Raw genomic sequence first — 25,429 nt, forward strand, 5'->3', positions numbered from 1 at the left:
AAGGTGCTTTTGGGTGCTGGGATTTTGGAGCCGACGTTGCCCAGGCGGGGAGCTGGCAGGTCCCCAGGAGAGGCTGTGCTGCTCCCCACATTGGGGCACGACGATGCTGTACGGCTTCACTTACAGTAGAAAGGTCCAACCTGAGCATTTGCCAGAAAAACCCCCCCACAATAAGCCCATCTACTCGGAGGCTCCCCTGCTCTTCCATGCCCTTAACTCCTCTTCCCAACAAGTGTCCAGCGCTCGGGCTGGGAGGCTGAGCTGGGCAGGGCGAGACCCCTGCAGAGCGGGGCATCTCAGGGTCCGTTGGCAGCCCGGGCGTGCGTGTTTGCCTCCCTACGTGTGGGAGCAAACCCCCCCGTGCGCGGGGGGGGCTGTGTCTGGCACCGTGGACGTGGGGCAGAGGGGGTCTGCCACTCTTGGTCCCCCCGGCGGGGCGCAGCCTGGCTCCCCATCGCTCTCCATGCTGTGTTGCATTCTCAGATGCTTTCTGCTGCTGCTCTTTTGTTTCAGATTTATTATGTGTTTGCTTGCTCTGATTTATTTGTTTATTCCCCTCCATCCCCTGGCGAACTTTCCCGCCTGGATCGCGTTCATTCATGAATCTCCTCCTTTCCTGTCCCTAACCAGGGCTCGATCGAATTGCAGGAGGGAAGAAGCCAGGACTCTGTTCCCTTTGTTTAAAGTCTCCAGGTTAGTACCGGGGTCGGGGGCCAGCAGCGTGCTCCTCCCCACCCTGCTCGTTTCATGTTTGATGTTCGCTCCTTCCCCAACCCTCTCCCGGGTGCAGGGACCGTGGTGGGTGAGGGCAGCACCTGTAGCTCGTTTTTCTGGGTGTTTATAGGAGGGTGCTGCCTGGTTTTTGGTTTGCATCGATGATTAAGGCATCGGCTCCCACCCTCTTTGCAGGGGAAGGGGGGTGGGTGGGGGTGTGTGTTTTGAAGCTGGGGATGGTGTTTGCAGCTGGAGGCATCACTGTTGCCCAGTTTTCTCTCCACTAAGGCTTGCAAGATTTGGTGTTTTCCTTGTTGGGAATGGGAGGGGAAAGCTTTCAAAGGAGAACGTGAGGAAGATGCTCTCTGGGTTAGGTGGAGAGGCAGGTGCCTTGTCTAGGAGCTGGCTGTGGAAGCGTGGCTGGTTTAGAAAAGCTGTAAGAGGGGAAATGTGGTGGAATCTGTTCAGTAGCAACCCCTGCTGGGTCTGTCATAATAATAGATTTTATTTCTGTGGCATCTGTCGGCCTCTAATGGGCTGGGTGTTCGTGTTGCCAGAGATGGTTCCAGCATCTCGGCATAGATTGCCGTTTCTTTTTTGGGGGGGCTGAGAAGTGCACCAGAGCCCTGTCAGTCAGGGCAGCAGCTCCGAGCTAAACTAATCCCACAAGCAGCAGCAGCACCAGTCAGTCCTGATCCAGGTGATCAGGAAAACACTTGCCTTCAGAAAAAAACTCCTTTTCATCCAACAACATCTAAGCTCTCTGAGAGCCCGTTCCGTAGCCGTTCCCCCGGGCTGAGAGCTGCAGGCATCATGTGGCATCCCGGGGGGACACCAGCCCACGGCATCCCCATTTCCTTCTGCTTTAGGCTTATTTATCTGGGACTTTGGTGGCCTCCTGCCCTGGAGCAGGTGGCTTTTCTGTGCCGGTGCCAGCTTGAAGGTAAGGGGAGCTGCGCCGACATGTCTGTCTGTCTTAAGGGATGTGCATGGCTGTCAGGCAGCGGGAGTCCCAGCACAGGCAGGGCTGTGCCGGGGAGGACAGCCTGGAGGTGGAGGAAATCAAGCTTGTAATACGTGGGGTGTGCCAGGCCTCCCGACACGAGAGCCTTCTCGGTGTAAAACCAAGGCGCTGGAACAGCGCGCTGTAATTTAATTGCGTTTCCTGCAAACGCCTTGTTGAGTTGTAATGAACACATTATCCCGAAATGGGAGTGGGGAAGTAGGATGAAGACAGCAGCTCGCGGCCGGGCCATGCATCCGTATGGGGATCTGCCCTGGGCGCCGAAGGCTGTTCTAGCTCGTTTGCCATCCCAGAATTACACATGCAATTAAGTTCCTGGCTCCAAACGGCGTGCACGCTTGCCCCTCAGCTGGAGAGCAGATTGCACGGCTGCTTCCTTGGGGCCGTGCGGGAAGGAAGGCTTGGAGGCTGTGCTCGTGGCCGTGGCTTCTGTCGCCCTTTGCAGGAGCTGGGAGTTGGCTCTCCGGACCGGAGGCACAGCCAGCCCTGGTAGTTTCGTCACTGGTGTTTGTGGTCTCCACTTGGGAAGGCTGCAGGTCCTGGTGATGCTGAACCTCGGTGTACTGGGGTGGGGGGAAGTACGTAACGGGGATGCTCTGTTGGGATTCAAGTTCTTGAATGGATTGAGCAGTGCCTGGAGGTGTTAAAACCGGCTCAACAAGGCTGAGGGGAGGGGGTGAGGGTAATAGGCAGGATTGGTGGGATTTGTTGGGTTTGTGGGGGCTTTTCAAAACCAGAAAGGGCCCTTCTGATCACCCCGTTTGACCCCCGCCGCATGACAGAGGCCGTAAAGTCTCGGCAGTACGTCCTGCATCAAGACCACAACTTCTGGCTGAGCGGGCGTCTGTCTGTCAGAAGGACGCCCTGCTATGTCAAAGGTGGGAAATGATGGAGAAGCCACCCTGCTCAGCGCAGGCTCTCCCCGGCCCCGTTCAGCACATCTGCCTTCTCCCTCGTCTGTGTTTGCGATGCTTCAGCTTCCAGCTATCAGATCTTGTTCTGCCTTTGTCTGAACAAGATTAAAGAGCCCCCGCTCTCAGAAGCCGCATCCTTGCGGAGGTGAACATATAGACAGTTATAAGGTCATCCGGCAGCCGTGTAACGATGCCAGTTAATGAGCTTGTCTCCTGTGGAAAAAAGGTGTTTTTGACCCCTTCTGAAGGGTTGCTAGCACCTGCTTAGACTGACAGACCTGCAGCTCGGCGACAGAAATCAGCACCGTTCTTTTATGCCACCCCGGGTTCCGGCAGCGACGTGGCTCGGCGTAACCCCGGAGGCAGCCAGGGAGGGTTTCGAGGTGTCTCGGCGGCGTGGAGGCTTGGCTTTTGTTTCCAGAGTCTCGTTGCAACAGGGATTCGTTAGATGGAGCTGAGCCCTGGGACTGAGTGAGGGGGAAGTAAGGGCTCATCTGTGATGGGGCTGAGCCAGGAAGGTCCGTGCAGCCCGGGTCGGGGGGGATGCTCGCCTTGCTGCTCGCCCAGGCTACGGGCAGGAACGATGCTGGCTCGTGCAGACCAGAGGGCAGCGGCTCCGGCTGCCACGGTGTCCCCCTGGGATGGGAGAAGGGGCTCTCCCCATCCCCTGCCCCGCGGTTCCCGCTCGCCTCTGCCCTTGCCGGGGCTCCCCCAGTCGGGATGCTGAACCAGCCCATGCTGTCTAAATGCTTTTCCCTGTCAAGCAATCCAGGGAGGAATAATTCACCGAGTCAACGGCTTTTTAATATCTCTGTGCTTTAAGTCAATTTTCAGTGCAGTCGTTTGCCTTTTAATTAAAATTATGGCTTCTTACCCCACATGCATCTTCCTCCCCTCTCTTAAAATCAGCAAACAGCCAGCCTGCCTCCCCTTCCTCCTCCTCACTGGTGCTGTCTGAGCTTCCCAACCACAGGCTGCTCCTGGGCCGGAGCCTTATCGGCTTTGCCGCATGGCAACAAGGGGCAAACGTCAGGGATGTTCTTGCCTTTGGTTTCCTGCCTGCTTTATTTAAAAAAAAAAAAAAAAAAAAGGCAATGGAAATAGATGCACCAATACCCTTCACTGGTGTAAATCAGGGCTGATCTACTGCAGTACACAGAGCTGCGGTGATTTACACCGGGCAGAGGTCTGGCTTGTTGCACCCATGGTTGGGTGGTGTTGCCAGGATCCGTGCGTGGACCACAGGCAGCATTTTCCGAGATGCTGGGGACAGGTAGCGGATGCCTGTTCTTCACCCAGTGCCAGTGAAATCCCGGTGTCAAACCCGGCAGAGGCAGGAGCAGCCTCCCGAGCACGGTCTGGGGCTGCGGAAACCCACGGGCGATGGGGTTCCAAACAGCACCCGGAGAGGGATGGGGCTGGTGGCAGCAGGATGAGCCCTGGTGTAAAGGGGGGTGCCTGGGGGCCAGGCAGTGCAGGGTGATCCCCAAAATAGAGCTGGGAGCGGGTGGGAGAGGACGCGGCCCCCCTGGGCTCCCTGCGGGGTGTCTGCAGCGTCGCACTGACAGGTGCCGGGCTGACGAGCTCCAGACTTGTCAGCGCCGGTGATGTACCTATAATTACTGTCTGATGTGCCGGAATTAGACTGGGAGCTGAGTAGTTTGATGGAGACGTGAGTGTCCTTGGCTGCCAGCGAGAGGTTTAACAAGTGCGAGGCTGCGGGCAGAGCAGATCGCTTCCACCCGTCCCCGGCTGCTCTCCTCCCCTGGCGGGAGCCAGTTTTTGGGAGGGATGGGCGAGGAGCAGGGCGCAGCCCCCCGGCCGGGGTTTGCGGTGCGGGTGGGACGGCTTGAGACTGTTGCGTTCGACCGGCTGTCGCATTCGACCAGCTGTTGCATGGGGTGGTGTGCGAAACCCCGACTCCCCACCGTGCTGGGTGCTGGCTGAGCCTCAGCCCCGTGTTCGGAGCCATGTAAAGCCCCCCGGGCCGGCCGCACGCCCTGTAGCATCCCTCAGCTCCAGGCAGCTCGATCGACGGCCCTCGGCTCCTGCATCGCTCACCTGTTTCTCGCCGCGGTTTCTGGTTTCTCAGCTCCCGTCCGTGGCTCCGGCCGTCTGTCGCCAGCCACGCTCGGCGTAAGTGACGGGTACCCCCAGCCTGCGCCGAGGTATTAAAGCCTTTATCGTAGTCCAGGGCATGTAATTCACAGCACAAGAACCAATAAATGGGAATGATTCAGAATCATTTAGCAGCTTCTGCTCAGGAAGAGAGAGACCAGGACCTCAATTAAGCTATTTGTAAATTGTTAATTTAAGCATTTCACTCAGATGCCTTAAATTGTTCCCTCCTGCAGTTTACAAATGGGTAAAGAGCACAGAAATATAAATGGAGCGGTGGGGAAATGCCATTTAGTTACCGTTTTCGGCAGTGGTAATAGCACTGTAGCTAACAGTGCTTTGATTTAAATCAGAGTAAACCAGGGCCTTCTTTAAAGCAAAGATTGACCAGGGATCAGCGGTCCCCAGGTGATGGGGGACCCTGTGTGGGGGTGGCGAGGACGTGATGCTGCCACGGGACGAGGAGCCCAGCGCTCCCAAAATGCCTGGGCAGCTCCAGGATCCCTGACCCCCTGTGACAGGGATGCTCAGTTGCATTTTTTTCTATACTGGGCAAAGTAATTGTTAAAAAACCCCTATATCTTTCCTCTGGGTTTAAGCCAGGTCACTGCTTCCCCTCCGGTGCGGCTGTCCTGGGGAGGTCTGGCAGCAGCAGCACCATCGTCGGCTGGTCTGGATGGGTGCAGATCCCAGGCGTTGGTGTGACCACCCTGATTCACCCCATCCTGCAGATTTGCCCCCAGGCACCCAAAGCACAAACACGAATGCTTTGGCAGTGACACAGCTCGTCAATCCAAAAGATTTTGGGAGTTGTGAACTGCATCCGTGGCACTTAGGAAATCTGTCCCCCCCTTAAAGCACCGGGGAGGAGGGAGCTTGTGGCCCCCCCAAAACCCGGTGCTGCCCTTGCCGAGGCTTTCAGCACGCAGGAGGTGATTGTTTTCTCTCTGCAGAGCTGAAAGCGAAAGCTCATTCCAGGGACCTCGACCAGGATCTGGACCTGCATAAACTGCTGCTGCAGCTGGTCCTGACGTATGTTCCTTCATATTTCATGGTTCAGGTCGGAGGCTATTTTAATGTGGAACAGGGCACATCCCCTGTAACCCCCGCCCCGGCCTGGGGTGGGACAAGGCTCAGCTCTGAATCCGGTCTCGGGGAGCGGGATTTGCCGCATCTGCGCTCAGCAAGTGAGCAAAGGGAGAAGGGTGCTGAAGTACTGCGAGCGCAGAAGGATTTGGTGCTGTGCCACGGCGCCGGGTGGGAGCTGGGTGCTGCGGGTGCCAGCCTGGCCCAGGAGGTGTTGCTGCCGCAGCTCGGGACCGGGCTGCGCTGCCAGGCATCGTTCGGGTTGTGCCGTTTGGGGAACAAATTCTCGCTTGTCGCTTCTCCAGGTGGGTTTCGGCTTCCTCACCAGCTGGGGAGCAAAGCCCCAGCCCCACGGACTCGCCGAGTGGGTGCCGGGGCTGCCGCGGGAACAGCTTGGGCTGCGAACGGAGCCGAGCCCCGATGCACGGCGGCACCGGTCCCCGTGGGAGGGGAGTGTGCGCCGGGGCCCTCCCGGTGCCAAGACCTCCCCTCGGCTCCACCTGCCACCACTTGGCAGGTCCCAGCTCGGATCTGCGACGGGTCCTGCCAGCGCTCCCGGGCGATGCCAGCCTCGGCAGATGTTGCCTGCAGCCTCGGCAGGCGAAGCAGCCACGTGGCCCTGGTTTCTCTCCCGCAGATCTGTTCCCTTCGCTCCTCCGAGGAGGCTGAGCCATTTTCAGAGCTGCCTTGACGCCTCCTGGTTCTTGCTGGGGTTTAAGGAGTTTTTATTGCTCGAGAACTTATCAGCCATCAGTTGTCTGAGTTTAATAAGAAATTACGTTCCCTGGCCCTTCAACTGTGAAATGCATTTAGCCCTGTGATGTCAAAAGGTCTCCAATGGATTTTTTTTTTTTTCCTTTTTTTTTTTTTTCTTAATCTGGCTTCCTCCCTGTCTCTGATAGTAGCAGATACGATACATCTGCTGGTACGGTGCAATCACCAGCCTATGAAATGGAAAAGGCATTTCTCTTTACTGAGCTCTAAGCTGTCCCAAGGCCAGTGCTCCATCGCGCCTGGGCGAGGGTCTTTTTCCTGGTTGTGACATCCCGAGGAGTGGGACAAGGTCTGGACTAAACAGCCTGACCTGCAGCCACAGTCCCCGCAGCCACCGGCCATCCGCCCTGTCTGGTTCAAGGCAGAGCTCCCGTCCTGATCCGGCCTTTTCTGGCCCCGTAATGGGCATTCAGGGGCCTGGGAAATTGTTTCCCAATGAGACACTGATTTCCCATCAGAAGCTCAGTGTTGTGCTTGGGTGGGTGCTGTGAGCGGATGCTCCTTCTCCGGCCACCCGAAGCTTCCAACACCTTGATCCAAGCAAGGAAAGGCTGGCTGGCTGCGCCCAGGCTCGTGAGGCCGGGCAGATCGGCTGCTGCAGGAAAAGCTCCAGTCCAGCATCTCGTTCTCCCCAGCCACCGGGAATGGGGCACATCCATTCCCATGGGGCGGGCCTGGATCCGGAACCCCAGCCCCGAGCACGCAGATGATGCTGAGCCTTGGCCGCACAGGCAGACCTAACTGCCCGCAGCACGCTTGGGGTTTTTTTTCAAGACCTTCAGTGTCGCTCCACTCCTGACGAACTCCTCTTTGCTCCTCCGAGCATCCTTGGCTGCTTGGCGCTGCAGGTCCCCGCTCCTCCTCCAGCGCCGGAGCTCAGCATCGCTGCCAAGCAGCATCGCCCGCCCCGGGAGCAGAGTGCTCGGTTAGTCCCCGATATCTTGTCGTTCGGATGATGTACAATAGACCTACTGTGCGCGGCGTGTTAGGGCACCGCATGAGTGAATATTGCTGTATAGACTGCGTGTGCTGAGCCCCGTTGTGAGCAGACACAAAGCCGTGCTGTCTGTCTCGGCTCGGGGGGAAGGCGGCTGTATTCCCGCCCGATGACTGTCTTACTGTTGGGATCGCAACCGCAACGAGCGGCGCCGGGGCAGAGCGCGGCTTCATTGTGCTCGGGGCTGTACGCAGGCATTGTGAGAAGCAATCGCGTTTCTGAAGAGCTTACAGATTAACTAGGAGCACGGAGAGGTAGCGCGGAGGGATCGGCTGGTGTGTGGAGGGACGAGCGCTGCTCGGTGCAGACACCAACGCTCCCGCCCGGAGCCAGCCCCAGAACTGGGGAAGGGGCACGGAGCGGGGCATCGGGCGTCCCTCTCCCTCGCGGGCACATCAGGTGCTGGTGCTGTCTGGAAACGGCTCCTTGGGTGGCTGCTGAGAGCAAAACCTTGTCTGGCGTTGCAGGTGTAAATGCAGGTGTCTTACCCCGACACGTTAGCTGCTTTTACAGCTTCTCGCTGGGAATTGCCTTGCTGACACGCAGTTGCTCTGCCCGGCCGATCCCAGCCCTGGTGAGGGTGAGGTGTCACCTCGCAATGGGCTTTTTGCGCCCGCAAGTGGCTCTTGTCGCCGTGCTGCCGGTTCAGGTTTACGCTGCAGGAGAAGTCACAGCCTTTGAAAGCCCCAAAGTGGGAAGATCCACCTTTGGATTTAAGAACAGGCATCTGCCTCCGTTGCTGAGCAAGTCTAGCTGGGCTTTCAGGGCGCGGGTAGTGGTGCCCCTTCCCACGGAGACGGCAGGACCCTCCTGGGGACCGTCCCCTTGGTGTTGGTGCAGCAGTGCCAGGCACCGGTGATGCTGGTGGGACCTGGGATGGTGCCTGGAACCCACCGACCCTGTGGCGAGGGAGGTGGTGGAAGGGTCCTGGGGCAAACCTGAGTGCTTGGTGCTGCCCTCTGCTCCTGCCTGTCCCCCCCGCCGCTCCGTGGCAGCTCAGTCCCTGTGAAATGGGGGACGGGTGCTGCTCTACTGCCCGGGAGCGTGGGGACCACTGGTGCGGTGGATGTGAGACAGCAATAGATCTGAGGCAGGCCCTTCGGAAGCAGCTCTCAAACTGCAATAATGCTTATTTACTCCTCATCCGCAGAGCAATCAGAATTAAAAGGTCACCATATCCTCTGGCCCTCCCTGCAGCGGGACTGCGGGAGTGAGCCAGGTTTCAGGGATCAGCAGGAAGGACAATTAATCCTTGCTGCCAGCCGTAATCGTGTTTGCTTTTCCAGCATGGCATCCTCCCATCGCTACATGCTCCTCACGCCCCCAAACCTCCAGCTTTGGCTCTAGCATCCCCGTGCTGTCCCTGTGGCAGGGAGCACAGCGCATATTCCCTGCCGCTCTGGGTTCTGGCACGCAGCGGGGCTGGGCAAGCGTCCCAGCCCTGCCACTGACCTACCGTTTGCCCTTGGTCATGTCTCCTTGCCTCGCGCCTCATATCTGCATTGCCCATATTGACTCAAAGCTCTTTGGAGCCAGTCCTACCTCTTCCCCAGGGCATTGGCCCAGCGCGGTAAGCACGGCTGGTGCGCCAGTACAAATAACGCACAGCTACAGACAATATAGTCGTGGTATAAATGCGAAGGGAGAGATGCCCTTGGCCCCAGGCTAAGAGCGGGGGGGAAGGAGCCCACCCTGTGTGTGTGGAGTGCGGGAGCCAGCCCAGCCTCCTCGCTCAGCAAAGAGGAGCTGGATTTTTTCGGGGGGGTCGTCGTGGCAGAGCGTGCAGTGAATCCTGCCTGCCTGCGCCAGCCGTGACTCACGGCTGCGGCTGTTTGAGAACCTGGAAGGGCTTCAGCCAGGAGCTCAGCGCTCCCGAGTTTCTCCCTGTGCTCTCAGCCAGGAGCGCTCCTGTCCCCACCCTATCCGCCCCCCAACATCTACGCCTCAGTTTCCCCATCTGCAAAATGGAGCTAAAGCCTACCTGTGGGTCTTCGGCGTGAGGTTTCCTGGGCTTTACAGCCCTTCCCACCCCGGGCGTCTGCGTGGCGGTTTCAAGACTCGAGTGGTCCACGAGATAACCTTTAGGATACGAAAATGAGCTGATGCAGCAGGGCAGGCTGGCTGGGGAGAAGCACCAGGAATGGAGGATGGAAGAAAATTCAGTGAGTTTGCAAATCATCTCCCCAGCACTGGAAAAGAGGGGAGAGACCCAGAAAGGTGGGAAGGACTGAGGCAGGTGGGGCTCTACGGCACGAGAGACCGGAGCAGGGCAGAGCACACGCTGCCCTTAGCTGGGATTGCTCTGCCACAAATGTCGGGAGAAACTCCCCATGCAGGCAGGTAGAGTGCAGGCAGCGTGCAGGCAGCGTACAGGCAGCAGAGAGCTGTCTCCTGAGCAGGTGAGCTGTTTTTCTCGAAGCAAGGTGGTTTAATTGGCTTCCATCTAGTTGATCAGCAAAGTGTCCTTTGGTGGGTTTTTAAATCTAAGCAAATTGGGTTTCTCAAAGCAATGCTGAGGCCACGGTGCTTTCAGCTGAGTATTTAATACTTCTGGCAGGTAGAAATGCAGCTCTTGGCTCTCCCGTAACTGTAGCTGGGGGCCAGGGTGCAAGCATCCCTGTAAGTACACGTGTAGGTGGTTTTGGGGTGCTGCTGGCATTGCCGCTGCTTGGAGGGCTGCTGGGGTTTGCTCTTAATTTCATTGCGTCAGCGTTTGGGTGCTGCCGGAGGGAATCCTTGTGGGACAGGTCAGGGCTCTGCTGGGGGGTCGTGGTCCTGCAGAACTGCTTTGGATCGGGGTAAGACTGAATTTTGGGGTACCTGTGGCTGGGTCAGCATCTCCCCCAGGACCTTGGGGGAAGAGGCATGCAAACGCCCCCTGAAATATGGGCGCAACGATGGTCTTGCTGAGCTCGGCTGGACCAAGAGGAGCTGGCTTGTGCCTCCAGTGTCTCTCAGGTCTTTGCTGCCCGTCCCCCCTTCCTCTGGAGTAACCTCATCAACCCCGTCGCCGGGCAGGGACGTTTCTGGGCAGCTTCAGGAAGGGTCACTCCAACCGGTACCAAACCCATCCGGCAGCAGGTTGTGACCCGACTTGGCTCAAGGGCCAAATCCAGCATCGTGTCCCAGGGACAAGACCTTTGCAGAAGCTCGGTGAGCAGCTCGGCGGCATCGGGGAGACAAAGGGGCTCTCGTGTCCCCAGCACCGAGCAGCCTGGTCCCCTGTACGTGTGCACCCTCCAGGCTTGCACCCGGGGCCAGGGGGGTGGGTGGCAGCGTGAGAAGGGCTCCGTGAGCAGCGCCGGCAGCCCGCGGCACGCCGGCAGCCCGTGGCACGCTGCCGACGGGCCCTTGCTTTGGCAGGGCAGGGAGGGGGCAGCGCGGCAATCTGCAGGCGCCGATGGCTGTGCACGGCTGTGCACTGGCTCCTGGCGCCCGGCCCATGTGATGTGTTTGAGGGGGCACACTGACATTTCAAGAGGAAGAAAAAAAAAAAAAAATACCCAGAGACCCACGGGGAGCTCTGAAACGCTTGAGCCAGAAAAGAGAGCAAGAGAGACAGACATCCGCGCGGAGCGGAGGAATAAAACCGGGCAGGGGGGAAAAGTTGCCGGGGTAGGGAAAGGATGTGAGCAACAGTGCTGGCTTGGAGCCGGGAGGATGCGATGGCCGCTGGCAGAGAAACTGGGACAGCCACTGTCAGCCATGGAGACAGCCCCACCGCCCGCCCGCCGGCCGCGTGCCCCTCGCTAGCTTGGGGACAGGAGGGGGGACCGACGGGAGCCGGGTGACAGCAGACCACAGGCTCGGGAGCTCCTGCATCCATCCGCCCCGTGCACCGGCACCGCTCCGGCTTCCTTTCCCCGTGCGGAGGATTCGGCTCTGGACGTAAGGCGACAGTTGCCGCACGGTCGAGCGCCGACCGATTGCTGCGCGCAGGCTTCCTCGAGGTCAGCGTCGTGTAATAAGGTCGGTAACAATCCACCCAGCTGCTCCCTTTCGCTGCATACATGTTTAATAATGAACCGATTCTGTATTTAATTAACGTAAACAGCTAATGCAACTCGATACGTCTCCTTAGATTTAACTTGACAGAGACGGCGTGTTGCTTTAAATACCAAGTGATTAGTAAAACCATATTTCATTGGGTTTAAACATATGCGATAAGATGCATGTGTTTGTCGCACAGATTTTGGAGCCGTGCTCCGAGCAGTCTCCTGGTTCCTCTCGGCTGCCTGGGTGCGACCATGCTTCCTCGCTGGGCAAAGCATCCCTTTGGCGCTTCCCCCAGAGCTGCGCCAAGGCTGCGGGAGCAGGAGAGACCCACCGAGCCCGGGGACTACAGGCTGACTCCGTTGCTCGTGGGTACGGACTTGGGGAGGGGGGGGAACGGGAACGACATCCCTGGGGGACGCGGGTACGACATCCCTGGGGGACGCGGGTTGCGGAGGCACCGGGCGATGCTGGCCCCGCGGGGACGGTCCCAGCCCCACGCAGGTGGGCTCTGCCCCGGGGAGGCGATGGCGATGGCTGGGCTGGATGCCCGGCACTGGTGGGAGGAGGCAGGCAGGGCTGCAGGCAGCTGCTGCTGCCCTCCTTTTGCTTGACTAAACCTCGCTGCCTGGACGGCTTCTGACTGGCGCTGGTGGAAGGGCTGCGGGGTGGAAGGGCTCCAGCTCTCCCTGCGACGGGCCCCGGCGGGGGTTAGGAAGGGCGGGAGGCAGCACCAGGGTTTGCTCAGCGCCGGCAGGGATGGGAGGGATGGGAGGGATGGGAGGGATGGCATCTGCCTTTGGGAACGGCATGGTGCCCTTGTCCTGGTGTCACCCGCAGCATCCCGCGCCGAGGTGGGATGTGTTGGGGGATGCGGTGCCAGGCAGGGAGCCCTGTGTGGGTCCTTGGAGTCCTCGTGCCCTGCAGATGGGGGGGACGCACGTCCCAGCAGCGTCCCTGTGCCGTGGTCTGTGTGCGGGGTTTCTGATCAGGCTGACAGTGAAGCCCTGTCAGATCTTACCCCACGTTTTCAAATTGTGAGTGTGCTTTCCTGCATCTAAGAGGCTTTAGACATCGCTCTGAGCATTTTTTTTTTCAGCATTTTTGATTTTTTTTAACTAGCTGTGACTAACCAGGCTGGCACAGCAGGCTGTGACCAACCACCTACGTGCTACCTGTGCGCTTATAAATAGGGTCTGATCACACCCCGTTTGGAGTGTTCCTGGGCTCCTGAGCCCTTCTGTAACACCAAAACAGCTTCTCCCAACCTCTCCCCCGCAGCCGTCAGAGCGTAGCATCGCCCCATCTCCTGGCAGGAGCCACCCAAACAGACAGTGTTCCCCCCAGCTCCTGCCCGGAGGCTGCGGGAGCAGGGCTTGGTGCCGTGACCGCCGGACCTGCCGAGCTCTGGGCTGCGTGTCCAAGCACGTCGCGATGGCGGCGGGAGCCAAGTCTTCGAAAGAGTTGGATCGTCCTGTGCCAAGGCAGAGACGGGCCAAGTGTTGTGCCGGGCTGAGCACGGCGCGGCTCTCCCTGCGTCGTCGCGGTCCCTGACACGCTGAGCCGGGGAAAAATCCCCCTCCCGGGTGCTTTGTCATGGAGCTGAGCTCTTTGGTGACTCCAGCCGGAGGCTGTAATCCCAGGCTGCAGGGCAAGGGCTGGAGAAGCCACGGGTTTGGTTTGGCTCCTTCCCTTAGCGGCATTCTTGCGAGCCCCCCTCCCGACAGGGATGCCGAAGGGGACGTTCCCCCCCTCAGCCCTGCCGTGCTCTTTCAGATGAATTTGCTTTTGATGAGGTGCAGCGCGCAGGGGAAGCTCCTGTCAGGCGGCTTCGGCCTCCCACCGGCGAGCGAGCGGTTAGCATGACTGCACTAATGGCAGGAGATGAGAGGAAGTGATTAGCTTGCTTGAAAAATTGCACCCGGCGCATTGAGCAGAACCACAGCGCTGGCGCGGTACATCGCTGCGTGCCGGGCAGGGCCATCGCCCGCTCTGCCCACGCGTTTTCCCCTGCACGGGAGCTTTTTGTTTCATCCTTTCGCCTTCCTCTCCTCGACTTGTTGCGTTTTGTCTCTGCCTTGGATTGCAAGCTCTCTGAAGCAAAGCTCGCCCGCGTTCCCAGGCTGGTGTGGCAATGCCGGGGTTGCCGGCGCGCGTCCTTCGCGGTCGTCCCCAAGAGCAGGACGCAGCCTGCGATGGCCTCGCGGTTGCTGTGGCCGTGGGCTGGGCTGGAGGGTCCTGCCGACGAAACCCGCCTCCCGCTGCCGGAGCGCACTGCTCCTTCGTATTCCTCCCGTCACGGAAGGGATCGCCGTGGCCTTGCTCTGTTTAGTGACTTCCCTCAGTGTCTCATTTGGGGAAGAAATGGTCCTGCCGGGAATCGATTTTTGATCTCTGTGTGTCTCCTCCAGCCCACCCTCCTCCTCCTCCTCTCTGCTGGCATCCCCACACCTCTGCCCTCCTGCTTCGCTTGCAGAGACATGAGAATAAGAAACGAATCCAAAGCCCTGATTGCTGGCTCGGATGAGGTCCTACCTCCAACCGAGAAAATACACGCAGCCGCAGGTTATCGGGGAAGGCTGGAGCCCGAGCCTCCCGCTCCCAGGGGGCTGGCAGCCTCTCTCCCAAGCTTTCCCCTTCCATCCATCCATCCACCCACCCATCCATCCCTGGAGTGGTTTTACACAGCGTGCGGACACGCATCTTCCCTGCCCTCCGCCACACTGAGAGCTGGTTTTGGGGCTGTTTCCTTCCAGCCAGACCCAGCTCTCGCAGTGGGACCCCAGCCCCCCGCCATCACCCCCCCCCCCATGCTCCCTGTCCTCCCACACGACCCCTCTCCCCACCTCCCTCCCTCTGCTCTGGGCTAAGAGGAACCATCGATTTGGTGTCTTGAGGGGCAGTTTATCACTTTCCTGATGCCTGATAGATTGGAATTGATTTCCAGAGCAGTTTGCTTGAGCAGCTCAAGGCGGCAGCGCCCAGGACCCGTACTGCAACTCGGCTTTGCGGGAGCGCGGTGGGGGTGGCTGCGTCTCTGGGGCTCTTCTCCTGAATTGCGGCGCTGGTCAGCGCTGGAAACCCTCCATCGGGACGGGAGACACGCAGGGCAGGGTGGGTTCTCAGAGCAGCACAAATTTACCTGCCCGCAGGGGAAGGGCTGATGGAGAAGACAGCCTTGCAGGTGATGGGGGGCTCCGGGGCCCCAGGTCCCGTTGCCATCCCAGGCTCATCCCGAAGGCTTCTGCTCCCCCCGGACCGAGCACAAGGGGGGATCTGGCTTCGCAGGGAGACTTGGCTCCGCTTCGCTGCACGACTGCGGGTGAGTCACTGCCCCGCGTCCATGCACGCCCTGCACGGAGGCAGCGGCTGCGCTCGCCTGTCTCAGCGTGGTGGTGGGAGTCCGTGGGCGCTGCCAAGATGCTGGGAAAACTCCGGGTCCTTTCGGGAGATGCTAAATACTGATCCAGCCAGGGCACGAAGGTGGCACGTGGCTCTGCCTGTGCTTTCCCCCTGCTCCAACACTGGTTTCCACCCCCTCACATCTCAGCATCCCCATCATGCACTCAGGGGCAGACCCTGTACTCCTCCAGCCCCGTGCCTCAGTTTCCCTCTCCCATCTGGGGCCGGGGGGATCCCCAGGCTCGGACCTGGCTGGCGCCACTCGAGCTGTTCCCATCCCAGTTGCCAGGCCGCCGGCTGCGCATCCTCAAATTGTGGGACATGAGACCACAATGTGGCTTGTGTTTCTGCTGTGGAGAGCCTGGCCCCTTCCATCCTCTCCTCTCCTTTATTTTTATCTGTCATCCACGAGCTGCTGGCATCTCCCCAGCCACCGTGCCATCCCCGCCAGCTGAGGACGCGGCCTCTTGCCAGGGCACGCTGGGCTCCTTTCTCCTCCGGTCCCTGGTGGGGAAGGCTCTGCCCCGGGCAGGGATGCTCTCCATGCACAGAGGATGCCACCGGCTTCAACCTCCTGCCAACGTCAGGGAGGAAGCTGATGGCAGGGGAAAGATTTGCCCAGGCTCTCCCAGCTGTGAGCCATCCCTCCTGCGCCGCCTTGCGTTCCACGGGCTCGTCCTCCATCCATCTTGTTCTCCTTTGCCTAAGCAGGGCAGCTCCTCTCTGCCTCCCGCTGCAGTGCGGGTCGATGCTTCCCACCGCCGGGGTGTCCACGGGGGGACGGGACAGGTGGGGACAAACCCTCGCTCGGATGCTGCCCTTCCTGCAGGGCAATGGGGGCATCCCCCAATTCTACCGAGTTCTGCTTACCGGGCCCGTGCCACACATTGGGTCACGTCTGTGCTGCCGCAGGCGTCCGGAGCGACCTGACCCCTGCCACCGGAGAAGGGACGTCTGCTCCGGCTGGGACCCCCCGGAGCTCACCCCGGCATTTGCAGCTCTACCAGCTGCTGAGCTCGGTGCTGCAAGGTGAAAGTGGAGCCACTCGGCCACCGTATGCTCAGTCCCACAGGGCTTATCCACGTACAGACCCCCGACCGCCTCGGCAGCAGAGCCCACCCCCGCCGGGCTCCTGCTTTTCAGCATCACAGACACCTCCTGACCCACACAGCCCGCCCAGGCGAGGGTGGGAATGGCCTCCAGCTTGGAGCTGGCAGGGGATCCTGGGGAGATGCTGAGCTGAGGAGACAGTGCGAGGAGGAGGAAGGAGGTGAGGAAGGACAGGACCCGGCACGTGCTTTTCAGCTGCTGCTGCTGCAGAGAGATGTCCATGCCGCGAGGGGATGGCGGGGGGGTCCTTCCTGCAAAAGCAACCCCCGGGGAGCTGCAGGTGGGCAAGGCTGGAGGGCTCCTCGGGGGTCGGGTCCCCTTCCCCGGGTGGTAGCACGGAGGCCAGCCTGGCTCATCTACCCCAGCTCGAAGGAGGGATGTAGGGACGGGGTCCGGGCAGGTGGGTGCTGGACCTGGTCCTGAGCACAAAGTGAGCAGCGAGGCGCGCTGACCCTGTGCTTGGCGCCGCGTCCATGCGAGTCAGGAGGTGAACTCATCTCCCATTTCCATGTGCGCGTGTGGGTGTGATAACACCCAGCGAGGTGGGAAGTAGCTGCCGCTTTTTACAGGGCTGGCCAGATGGGATTTCTCCTTCGGTTTGGGTTTTGACAATGACACGGGAATTTATCTGGTGGTTTCTCTGCTTCTGAAGTAAAGGAGCTGCTTGTCAGGGCAGCGTCACGGAGAGATGTCTGCTGGGCTGCCCCGAGCTCCAGCTGGGCAGCGACCACCGCGCACCAACGCAGCGCACGGCTTCGGACCGGCTCCTCATCACAGCAACGTCAGCAGGGCTGGCACTAGCAGGGTGCAGGCAGGGTGCAGGCAGCATCCAGGGCACGTAGTGGTTGGGAACAGGCAGGGCCGGGTCTGCAGGGTCGCATCCGGACTGCCACTGTGCATGGGCACCGTGCCCCTGCCCGCCTTCGGGGAGCCAAGCGATGTCCTGGCCGCGGTGCCAGTGGAGTGGGGCCGTGGGGTCTGCACTAACCCGGCTGGGAAGTTCCCGATGAAACGGTCGGCGGGTGGTGTTTTATTTTCCTTGGTTCCACTTGAATTTGGGAGTGAAAGGCACGGCGGGGAGCCCGCTGCCTGGTGCTGAGCCTGGGCTAAGCCGCAGCTCGGTGCTGCGGGGAGGGACCCCGAGGGATGGGGAGAGGAGATGGGAGAGCCGCATCCCCCACCTCTCGGGGGGCTGCCGGGCATGGAGGGCGGGAGGTTTGTGCCGGGACGGATGTTAATGGTCCCTCGTGGGCGGCTTTGGCATCGCCCGGCTTTTCCCAGGCAGTTCGGTGCTGGGTCTCCGTCAGCCTGGGAGCAAGAGGATGGCAGGGACGCCTCAGCCCAGCCGTCTGCCGGCTTTTGCTCCCCGCGTTGCTCGCCCGGTGCTGCGCGAGGCACACGGAGGGCGTGCGGACGCTCACCTCAACACTGGGTGCTGGGGTGGACACCGGGTCTGTCCCGCTCCCGGCATCCCCATGGGACAGGGACATCCCCAGCCCAGGGGCTTGGCCCGAAACGGGGATGCATTTCTTTGCAGATTGATTTTAAACGAACAAATCTGGCTGTGAAAAGCACTGGTGATGGCTGGACCCGTTTGGGACGCGGTGGTGGCGTGGGTGAAGGGTGCTTGTGTGTCCCCCCCGGCGTGTCAGCGGACTTGTCACTGCTCCCGGGCACGGCTTTGGCGGGAGAAGGCGGGTGGCTGTGCAGCTCCCGGCACTTTTTGGCTGTGTTTGCTGGCCCCGTCGTGGGGGTGAGATGGGAACCTGGGGCAGGTCCTGGACGGTGCTTGACCACCGTGTGCCCATCCTGAAATGAGTTTAAACAGAGCTCGGCTGAGCCAGGGGCTCAGGGACAGGGACCCCCCCCCAGGCAGCAACGCCTCTGCCCATCTCATTACCCCAGCGGGTCCTGCCTTGGGCAGGGGGGTGTTTCTGGGGTCCCCCCTCGAGGTGGGCTGCGCAGCACAACAGGAGTTAAGTGCAGCCGGAGCAGGAGCTGCGCAGGCTCTCCCTGTCCTTCCTGCCATCGCTCCTCTCCCGGGGGCCTGGCAGCAGCGTGGCGGGGAAGGGGTTAGCGCCGAGCGGGGCTCTGGGTGCTGGGCAGTCTCCTCGGGTGCTGCGCAGGCAGCCGGCTGGCAGCGCGGCAGCCGCAGCCTTTGGGAGGAAGGCGAGTGCATCCCACTCTTCCCGCTGCCTTAATGGCCGGGTGCGGGGGAGCCGCATCGCTCCGAGGGGCTTCTATTCTTTCGCCTCCCTTTCTCCCCAAATGTACTCTCTCCTTCCCCTCCCCTCTCCTCTTTTTGTACAATTGCTTTCTTGGACTATTTTTCATGCTCCGCTAACTGCCATTGCTTTCACGGCCCGCGTGAGCCTTGCTGCCTCATGAAGATTTATGAAACTGCAGTAATAAACTGTGTTTGAAAGATCCTCTTTATGATAAACCCCTGCCAAGCTGCTGGCGGGGGGATCCGAGCGGACCGTGCTGCCGACCCTGCAGCCACTCTGGCCTGGCGTAGCTCTCGCGGGAGGGTACCCGCAGCACGGGGCAGGATTTTGGGGGCCTCTCCCCACCCGATTTCCCAGCGAGGGAGCAGGGAGCTGGTGGAGAGCTGCTGTTTGGGTTGCAAAGCACCGGTCCTGAAGAGCATCACCCAAAGCACAGTTGGGCTCCGGTGCCTCTGGTGCTGCCGATCGCCTGGGAAGGAGGCGATGGCCGCATCCTGCTAGGAGCCCGGGCTGTGGGCACGGGTGACACCTCTGCAGGCAGGTAAGGCAGATGGATGGATGAATCGGCAGGGAGAGCCGCGCTCCCTTAACCCTCCGCTGCTCGGAGAGGGGCTCGCCAGGATTTACTGTGGGATTTTGGCTGTCGTGAGAGCCCTGCGCCTGGCCAAGGAGGCGCCTTCAGCCCCTGGAGACCCCGGGGCTGCCTCCCCCGTCCCGCAGAAGCGGTTTGCCGGCCGGCGTGGAAGCTGTCCTGCGCCCGTGGGTAAGCGATGGGATGGTCCCTGTTTGGGGGACATGTCCCGGGGGGGGGGGTACCCTGCTTGGCCGGGCTGGGGCAGCGGTGAGATGGGGACCCTGGGCAGGCTCCGGCCAGCGGCTCTCCCACCGCAGTGACCCGGTTGGAAGCAGCCCCGGGAAGCACTTTCCAGGGATCTGGGGCTGCCGTCGCTGGCAGCGGGGCAGCCCGTGCGTGGGGACCGCTGCTCCAGCATCCGTGCACGGTCCCGGCGCGGGAGGAAGAGAAACAACTTGGTGGGGGGATTTCAGGTGGCAGGATGTAATTATCCCCTTGGGGTGAGGCCAGGAGGGAAGGATTAACACCCTCTTTCCACGCATAGCGTCAGGGAAGCGTGAAAGAGAGCGGGTGGTTTAAAGTCCCTTTCTGAGGGAGCCCCCGTACCCCAGTTGTTGGCCGTTCCCTTATCAAATGGTCTCTGCCGGCTCCAGGCTGGGATCTGGAGGGGAAGGTGGCCGATGTGGGGACAGGTACACTGCGTCTGTGGTGGCTTTTCCTCCTCCCACCTGAGCGGGGTTCGTGGATCACAGGGTTCGTGGTGCTGAGGTTCCCTCCACGTCGCTGGCTCTGGAGCCCGGGCGAGGGATGGGGGAGCGGATGTGGCGTAGCCGGAGGGTGGAAGAGCCCCTGACAGCATCCAGCTTTGCTCTGACCCCTGTGCAGATTGTGCAGGGCTTTTCAAATCATCCTTTTTAGTAGTCGGCAGAGAGACAGCGAGCTGGCACGTTCCGCTCTCGGAGCATGTAATTAGGGAGCGGGGAGCTGCATGCTGATACTCGGCTCGGCAGCGAGAGGAGGAGGAGGAGGAGGGTGGGAAGGAGCCAGGGCTGCTAAACCCCGGGGCTGGTGGAGGCACCGGGGAGGCAGCTGCAGGGAACCAGCCCCTCTCGCACCCCCCGAGCCCCCGTCCTTCGGCTCAGGCCTCCTCGCTGCCGTGCTGCCGCTTTCCCCGGAGAGGGAGAGGAGCTGCAGCTCCTTCCTCCCAGCCCTGTCACTGCTCTGGCGGGGGGCTTTCAGGGTGCCCCGTCACCCCTCTTTTGCAGCCTTCCTGGCTTCGTGATTCCCACGGGATGCAATGAGGCTGGGGTCCTGGTGGCACTCGGGCTCCGGCACTGCAGAGGGGCTGGTTTGGTGGGAACGGGCCACGCCGGGCACCCTGCCCGTGCCGGGGGGATGCCGGGGTCCCACTCCCCCTCTCCTCCACCCTAGAGCTGAGAGCTCCAAGGATGTGTCCAGGCACCGCCAACGGGCACCCAGTGCTGGGGCTGAGCTGGGTGCTGGATGCGGCCCCCCAGCACGTCTTCATTACTTTGCCACCATAGAGCAAGCGGCCGAGGGCAGGAAGGAGTTCTGTGCCGGGTAGCACAGAGAAGCGTGTGTTACGGGGGCTGTTACGCGAAAGGAGAGGCGGGAAGGCGGCTCCTGGGGCTCAGCAGGGTGATGCAGGAGAAATGGCTCCGGCTGCGTTTCCCATCAGCGCGGGGGTTTAGCAGAGGCTCCTCAGGCGCTGGTGCCCGGCGCCCCTGGGACGATGCTCTCAGCCCCGCACCGCGCCGCCTTCTCCTCTGCCAGCAGAAGGACCGAGGCGTCCCCTCTGACCCCTCTGCCGTGCCACTTTCCCTGGGGAGTCTCGGGGTGTTCTGCACGCGACGGATGCGCCACCGCGACCTCCCCTGCGCAGCGGTGACGCGGGGACCCGGCTGAGCAAAGCGGCGAGATGGGGAGGGACCGGGAGCTTCAGCTCTCGCTCAAAATCTGCTGCTGCCTTCTGCGTACGGGGGTGACGGTCCCCTGGCCGAGGTCACGCTTGGTGACGGAGCCGTTGGGGAAGGGAGCTGGACCGGTTGTTTTTTTGGAGGAGGAACAGGAGGATCAAGCTTTGGGGAGTAAGGATGTCTCCATGCGCTTGCTGAGAGCGCTGATGTTCCCGCCTTGTATGACCTTGAGCAGAGGAGTTACGTCTGTAGCACACGCTGGAGTGCTGTCCTACATTAATAACACAATCAGTTGATATAAAGCTAATATGTTGGTCTGATAAATAATTAAGGGGGGAAAAAAATCCTCTATGCCCTCTATGATTTGCTTAACAGGAGCTTGGGAAGGAAGGGAGGGGAAAAAAAGGACAAGGAGGGAGATGAATAATGGATCAAGGTTAAATGGTGAGCGAAAAAGGAAAGCCTTAACGTGGTGAGTCCCTGCAACACACATGCTGCAGGTTGCCAAAGGAGTTAGTGGCGGCAAAGACAGCTCGTGGCCTCGGCACGGGCACAGCGGTGGTGGCCAGGACGAGCCCGGGGCTGCGTGACACCGGCTCAGACAGCACGAGACCCTCAAAAGTGGCTTTTTGGGGCGGGGGCCTGTGTCCCCGGGGCCGTTCTGCAGCGGGCACGGGGCCGGGCAGGGGCTGGGGGCTGCAGAACGGCCTCATCCTGCAGCCAGCGAGGAGGTGCCAAGCGCTGGCAGCGTGCGGGGACTTCCAGGCATTCGTTACCGCTCGCATTGTATGTGCTCGGCACAACTTCCCTGGAAATTAAACTCACGATGTGCAGCTAATGAATTATTAGCGAAGGGATGAGTCCCTTTCGCCTCGCTGCACGGGTGACCGCCTGCCTGCCCCCCTGCCTGCGCCGGCCGGCGGAGCATCCCTGCGATGCCCCGTGGGGATGCCGGGTTTGGTGCCCACGGGCTGGGCTGGCCCCGGGGAGCAGCGGGTGCAGGATCTGACCTCCGGCGGGGGTCTCAGGCAGGGCATGGGGGGTCCTGCCCGCCCCCACGGGCAGCAGCACAGTGCAGGCGCTGACGGGCAGACATGAGCCTCCCCCTGCCCCGGCCCACGTTTACTTTTCTTTTTGGTTCGTCCGTGTGTCCGTGTCCCTCTGTCTGTCTGTGCTCCGGAGCGGTGCCCGGCTCCTGTGTCTTGTCTGTGCTGTTTTAATGACCCAACGCTGTTTTATTCATGTTTCAGTCTGAACATCACGGTGTCGGTGGCATCCCAGCCCCTCCATCCCTCCTGCTGCCCCCTGCCCCATCCATCTCCTGCCCCCACCAGCCCCCTGCCCGGGTGCGGGGACACCGCTGCCATCGCAGGGGGGACAAACCCTGCACCCACCAGCCCGATGGCTGTATCCCTTGAAGGGATGACCCCGCTCCCAGCTCCCCTGTCACTTCTAGCTTAAAACCCTCTCCCCGTCCCCAAATCTTAGCACCCCACATCTTCCCCGTAGCAGCGGGACCGCCCCGGGGTTGGCCCTGACCCCGCTCTGCTCTCCCCCTGCCCCGTGCAGATCCCGAGAGGACGAGCACCCACATGATCTCGGCGGACGATGCCGAGTACCCACGGGAATACCGGACCTTGGGCAACGGCACCCGGCGCTTCTCCAACGTAGGGCTGGTGCACACCTCGGAGCGCCGGCACACCGTCATCGCCGCCCAGAGCCTGGAGGCTCTCACCGGCCTCCAGAAGTCGGAGATGGAGCGCAAGCGGGACGCCTTCATGGACCACCTGAAGAACAAGTACCCGCAGCACGCGCTGGCGCTCCGGGGGCAGCAGGAACGCATGCGGGACCAGGTAAGGGGCGTCTTCTCGGGGTGAGGGGGGGGGACGGGGACCCCATGTTGCCTTTTGGGGCTGTCCAGAGGAGAAGAGGCTCACTGGGGGGCTTGGATGGTGCACAAAATGGGGGGACTGCTTGCAGCAGCCCCGGGGGAAAAGCATCCCCCAGCCCTGGGGGTCCCTGGGACTGAGGGGGGGTCCCGGGCAGATTTACCCTGCCCTATGGGTGGATTCGATCCTGCTGGCTGTCGGCAGCCGTGGGGAGGAGAGGGACATTTCTCCGTGCAGGGTGGGTGTGATGGCCGTGAGGATTTGCCCCGCAGAGGGGTGACACCCAGCCCAGGTCTCTGTGGGTTTCGGCTGGGCTGCAAACCCCAACCTTGCCGGGGAAGGGGCAGCCTGACCCACAGGCTGGTGTCTGCAAACCCTGCTGCGACCCTGGTGCTGCACGGCCCCGCAAGCCTCCGCTGGGCTCCCCGTGCCCCTGCAGCCCCCCAGCCCTGAAGCAGTTACTCCTTGCCTCAGCTCGCATGGTACAAAATGTCTGAAGAGTAGTGCTGGGGGCGAGGATTTAGCGTTAATTGTTGTTTGGGCAGGCTGTTGCTCTGAGCATCGGCTTAAATCTGAGCCCGGCTTAAATCTGAGCCCGGCTGCCGAGCCCCAGTGCTCCTCTGTGTTACGGACCCCCCGGTTAAAGATGTTGGTGCAAAACCGTGGCCAGCCCTGACCCGAGCAGCACGAGCGCCGGGACGGGGATGCTCTCTGAGCCAGGGCGGTTCGGTGCAGCTCCTGGGGCAGATATCTCCCCCTGGTTGCCCCGCAGGCTGCCAGGGAGGCTGGTGAGCTCGGGGGGGGCTGCGGGGCAGGACGAGCAGAGGCAGGGAGGGGCAGCAGCTCTGTCCCGGCATGTGCCGCTGTGCTGTGCGGGGGGGGATGCGGATGGGCAAGGGGCACCGGGGGTTTGGTACCCACGTCCGCGCGGGGATGCCCCTTGGTTGCCTGTTCCCCGGGGACTCCATCCTCCTTGGAGCAGGACAGCGGGTGACACGTCTGGGTATCCCTGGGGACAGCACCCATCCCTCACACCCGGGGGTGCCCCCCAGGCCAGACAGCACCCCAGGGTGCTGCGGAGCCCAGACCACTCCTTGTCTGGGTAAGTGGTGCCCCAGCGATGCTGTCGGGGCGGCAATAAATCCCCACCGAAAGCGGCGCTTTTATAGAAAGGCGCAGGGGAGGGCGAGCGCAGAGCAGCTGGAGGAACTGCCTGGAAAGAAATCTTATATCATCTCCAACTAGACGCCTCCCCGAGGGACGGGGGTGACGGTTCCCAGAGCTAGCGCGGCGGAAAGAAATCCAGCTTTGTAAGGAAAACTGGCGGGGCCCCGGCGTGCCGCCCGTGCTGAGACGGCGGCAGCAGCGTCGCTGCCTCCTCTGAGCCGTCTTGCACCCTCCCTCGCCTGGGGGGGCTGCTTCGGGGAGCACCAGGGGGGGGGGTCCCCGCTCTGCAGCCCCTCTCTTTGCAAAAAGCTCGTGGCTGGATGCAAAGGAGAGGGGCCAAATCCTGCACAGGTGTGGTGATTTGCACCAGCCGAGCATCCAGATTTTGGCTAAGGGCTAATTATTGTTGGCGGCTTCGCCATCATCGGTGTGAGCGGGGCCAGGCGCCGCACACGGTGCAGGGTCCGTATCTGCGCCGCCGCTTGCGAGACGGAGCGGTGACATTTCTAGCCGCAGAGTGATATTTCTCAGTAAATAATTAGGAATCTTTCCCTTGTTATTGCAATGATTTAAAGACTTTTTTTTTTTTTTTTTGGTTAAGCAGTAGCTATAAAAAAATCTGGCTCGTGTTGACTCAGGGTCAACAGGAGGATTTTTATAAGGTGAAAGACAGATGATCTGGATTCTGGAATTATCTTCTTTATTTCTGCACCCCCTCGCTCAGGGCTGTGGGTGCCCAGTGGGACCAGGGCAGGGGGTGTCTGGGAATCTACTGGCACCAGTTAAACCCAGCCTGGCTTTTTGGGGCTGGGTTGCAGAGGGGTGAGGGCTCCCCGACGCGGCCGTGCAGGGCCGTGGCCCCGGGCTGGCTCCGTCCCTCCCCACCTCGGGCAGGGTGCTGGCCAGGGCACAGCTCCATCCATCAGCCCAGCCGCAAGCATCGCCTGTTTGCAACTGGTGGGGAAAGAAAAAAACCAACCACCCAAATCCTGGGTTTTTTGTCTTTTTCTTTTATTTTTTCTTTTTTTTCTTCATTTTCCCTGGAGGCGGTAAATAATAACGGGCAGAAAATAAAACTAGAAACACTGGAAACCCCGGGTGCCAACCTTTAAATGACATTGGGATCCAACACTCTGGGCCTGCCTGAAATGTTTGAAACTTGCTTTGCTATTCTAAGGGAGCCTGGCAGGTATTTCAGATCACAGGCTTTGCTATTTTGTTTTTAAAAAAAAAAAAAAAAAAAATTATATATGAGAGAGTTTACAAAAATCAGAGGTGAATAGAAACATTCCATAAATGTCAACATCCCTTTCAGCGTGGCAAAGCCTGCAGCAAAACGCCATTGTACTCATGCATAGGAATTGGAAAGCGAGTGCAATATTAATTTTAATCATATGTATATATAACAGAGAAGAAAAAAAACCCAGGCAAATAATTGTAGCAACACCCAACAGACTGCTAGCAAATCTGCGGAGAAGTCCAAGGCGGCAGCTAGCTAATTT

General features: G+C 60.6%; 1 protein-coding gene across 4 annotated transcripts in view; it reads left to right on the plus strand.

Moving 5' to 3' along the window:
- Positions 1–636: 636 nt before the first annotated feature.
- SRCIN1 (SRC kinase signaling inhibitor 1) overlaps positions 637–25,429 on the plus strand; it is a 69,407-nt gene continuing 44,614 nt past the window's right edge. Inside the window, exons 1-3 of one of the 4 annotated variants that reach the window (XM_075775203.1) lie at positions 11,129–11,596; positions 11,817–11,992; positions 22,441–22,724. In XM_075775203.1, coding sequence (XP_075631318.1) covers positions 11,875–11,992; positions 22,441–22,724 — 402 coding nt within the window. In that variant the 5' untranslated portion in view covers positions 11,129–11,596; positions 11,817–11,874. Of the gene's footprint in view, positions 694–11,128; positions 11,597–11,816; positions 11,993–18,918; positions 19,124–21,058; positions 21,120–22,440; positions 22,725–25,429 lie in introns of those variants that run through there. The other 3 variants (XM_075775204.1, XM_075775201.1, XM_075775202.1) reach the window with 3 other exon arrangements.

Source organism: Balearica regulorum, chromosome 24 (genome assembly GCF_011004875.1).
Source record: "Balearica regulorum gibbericeps isolate bBalReg1 chromosome 24, bBalReg1.pri, whole genome shotgun sequence".
Taxonomy (NCBI): domain Eukaryota; kingdom Metazoa; phylum Chordata; class Aves; order Gruiformes; family Gruidae; genus Balearica; species Balearica regulorum.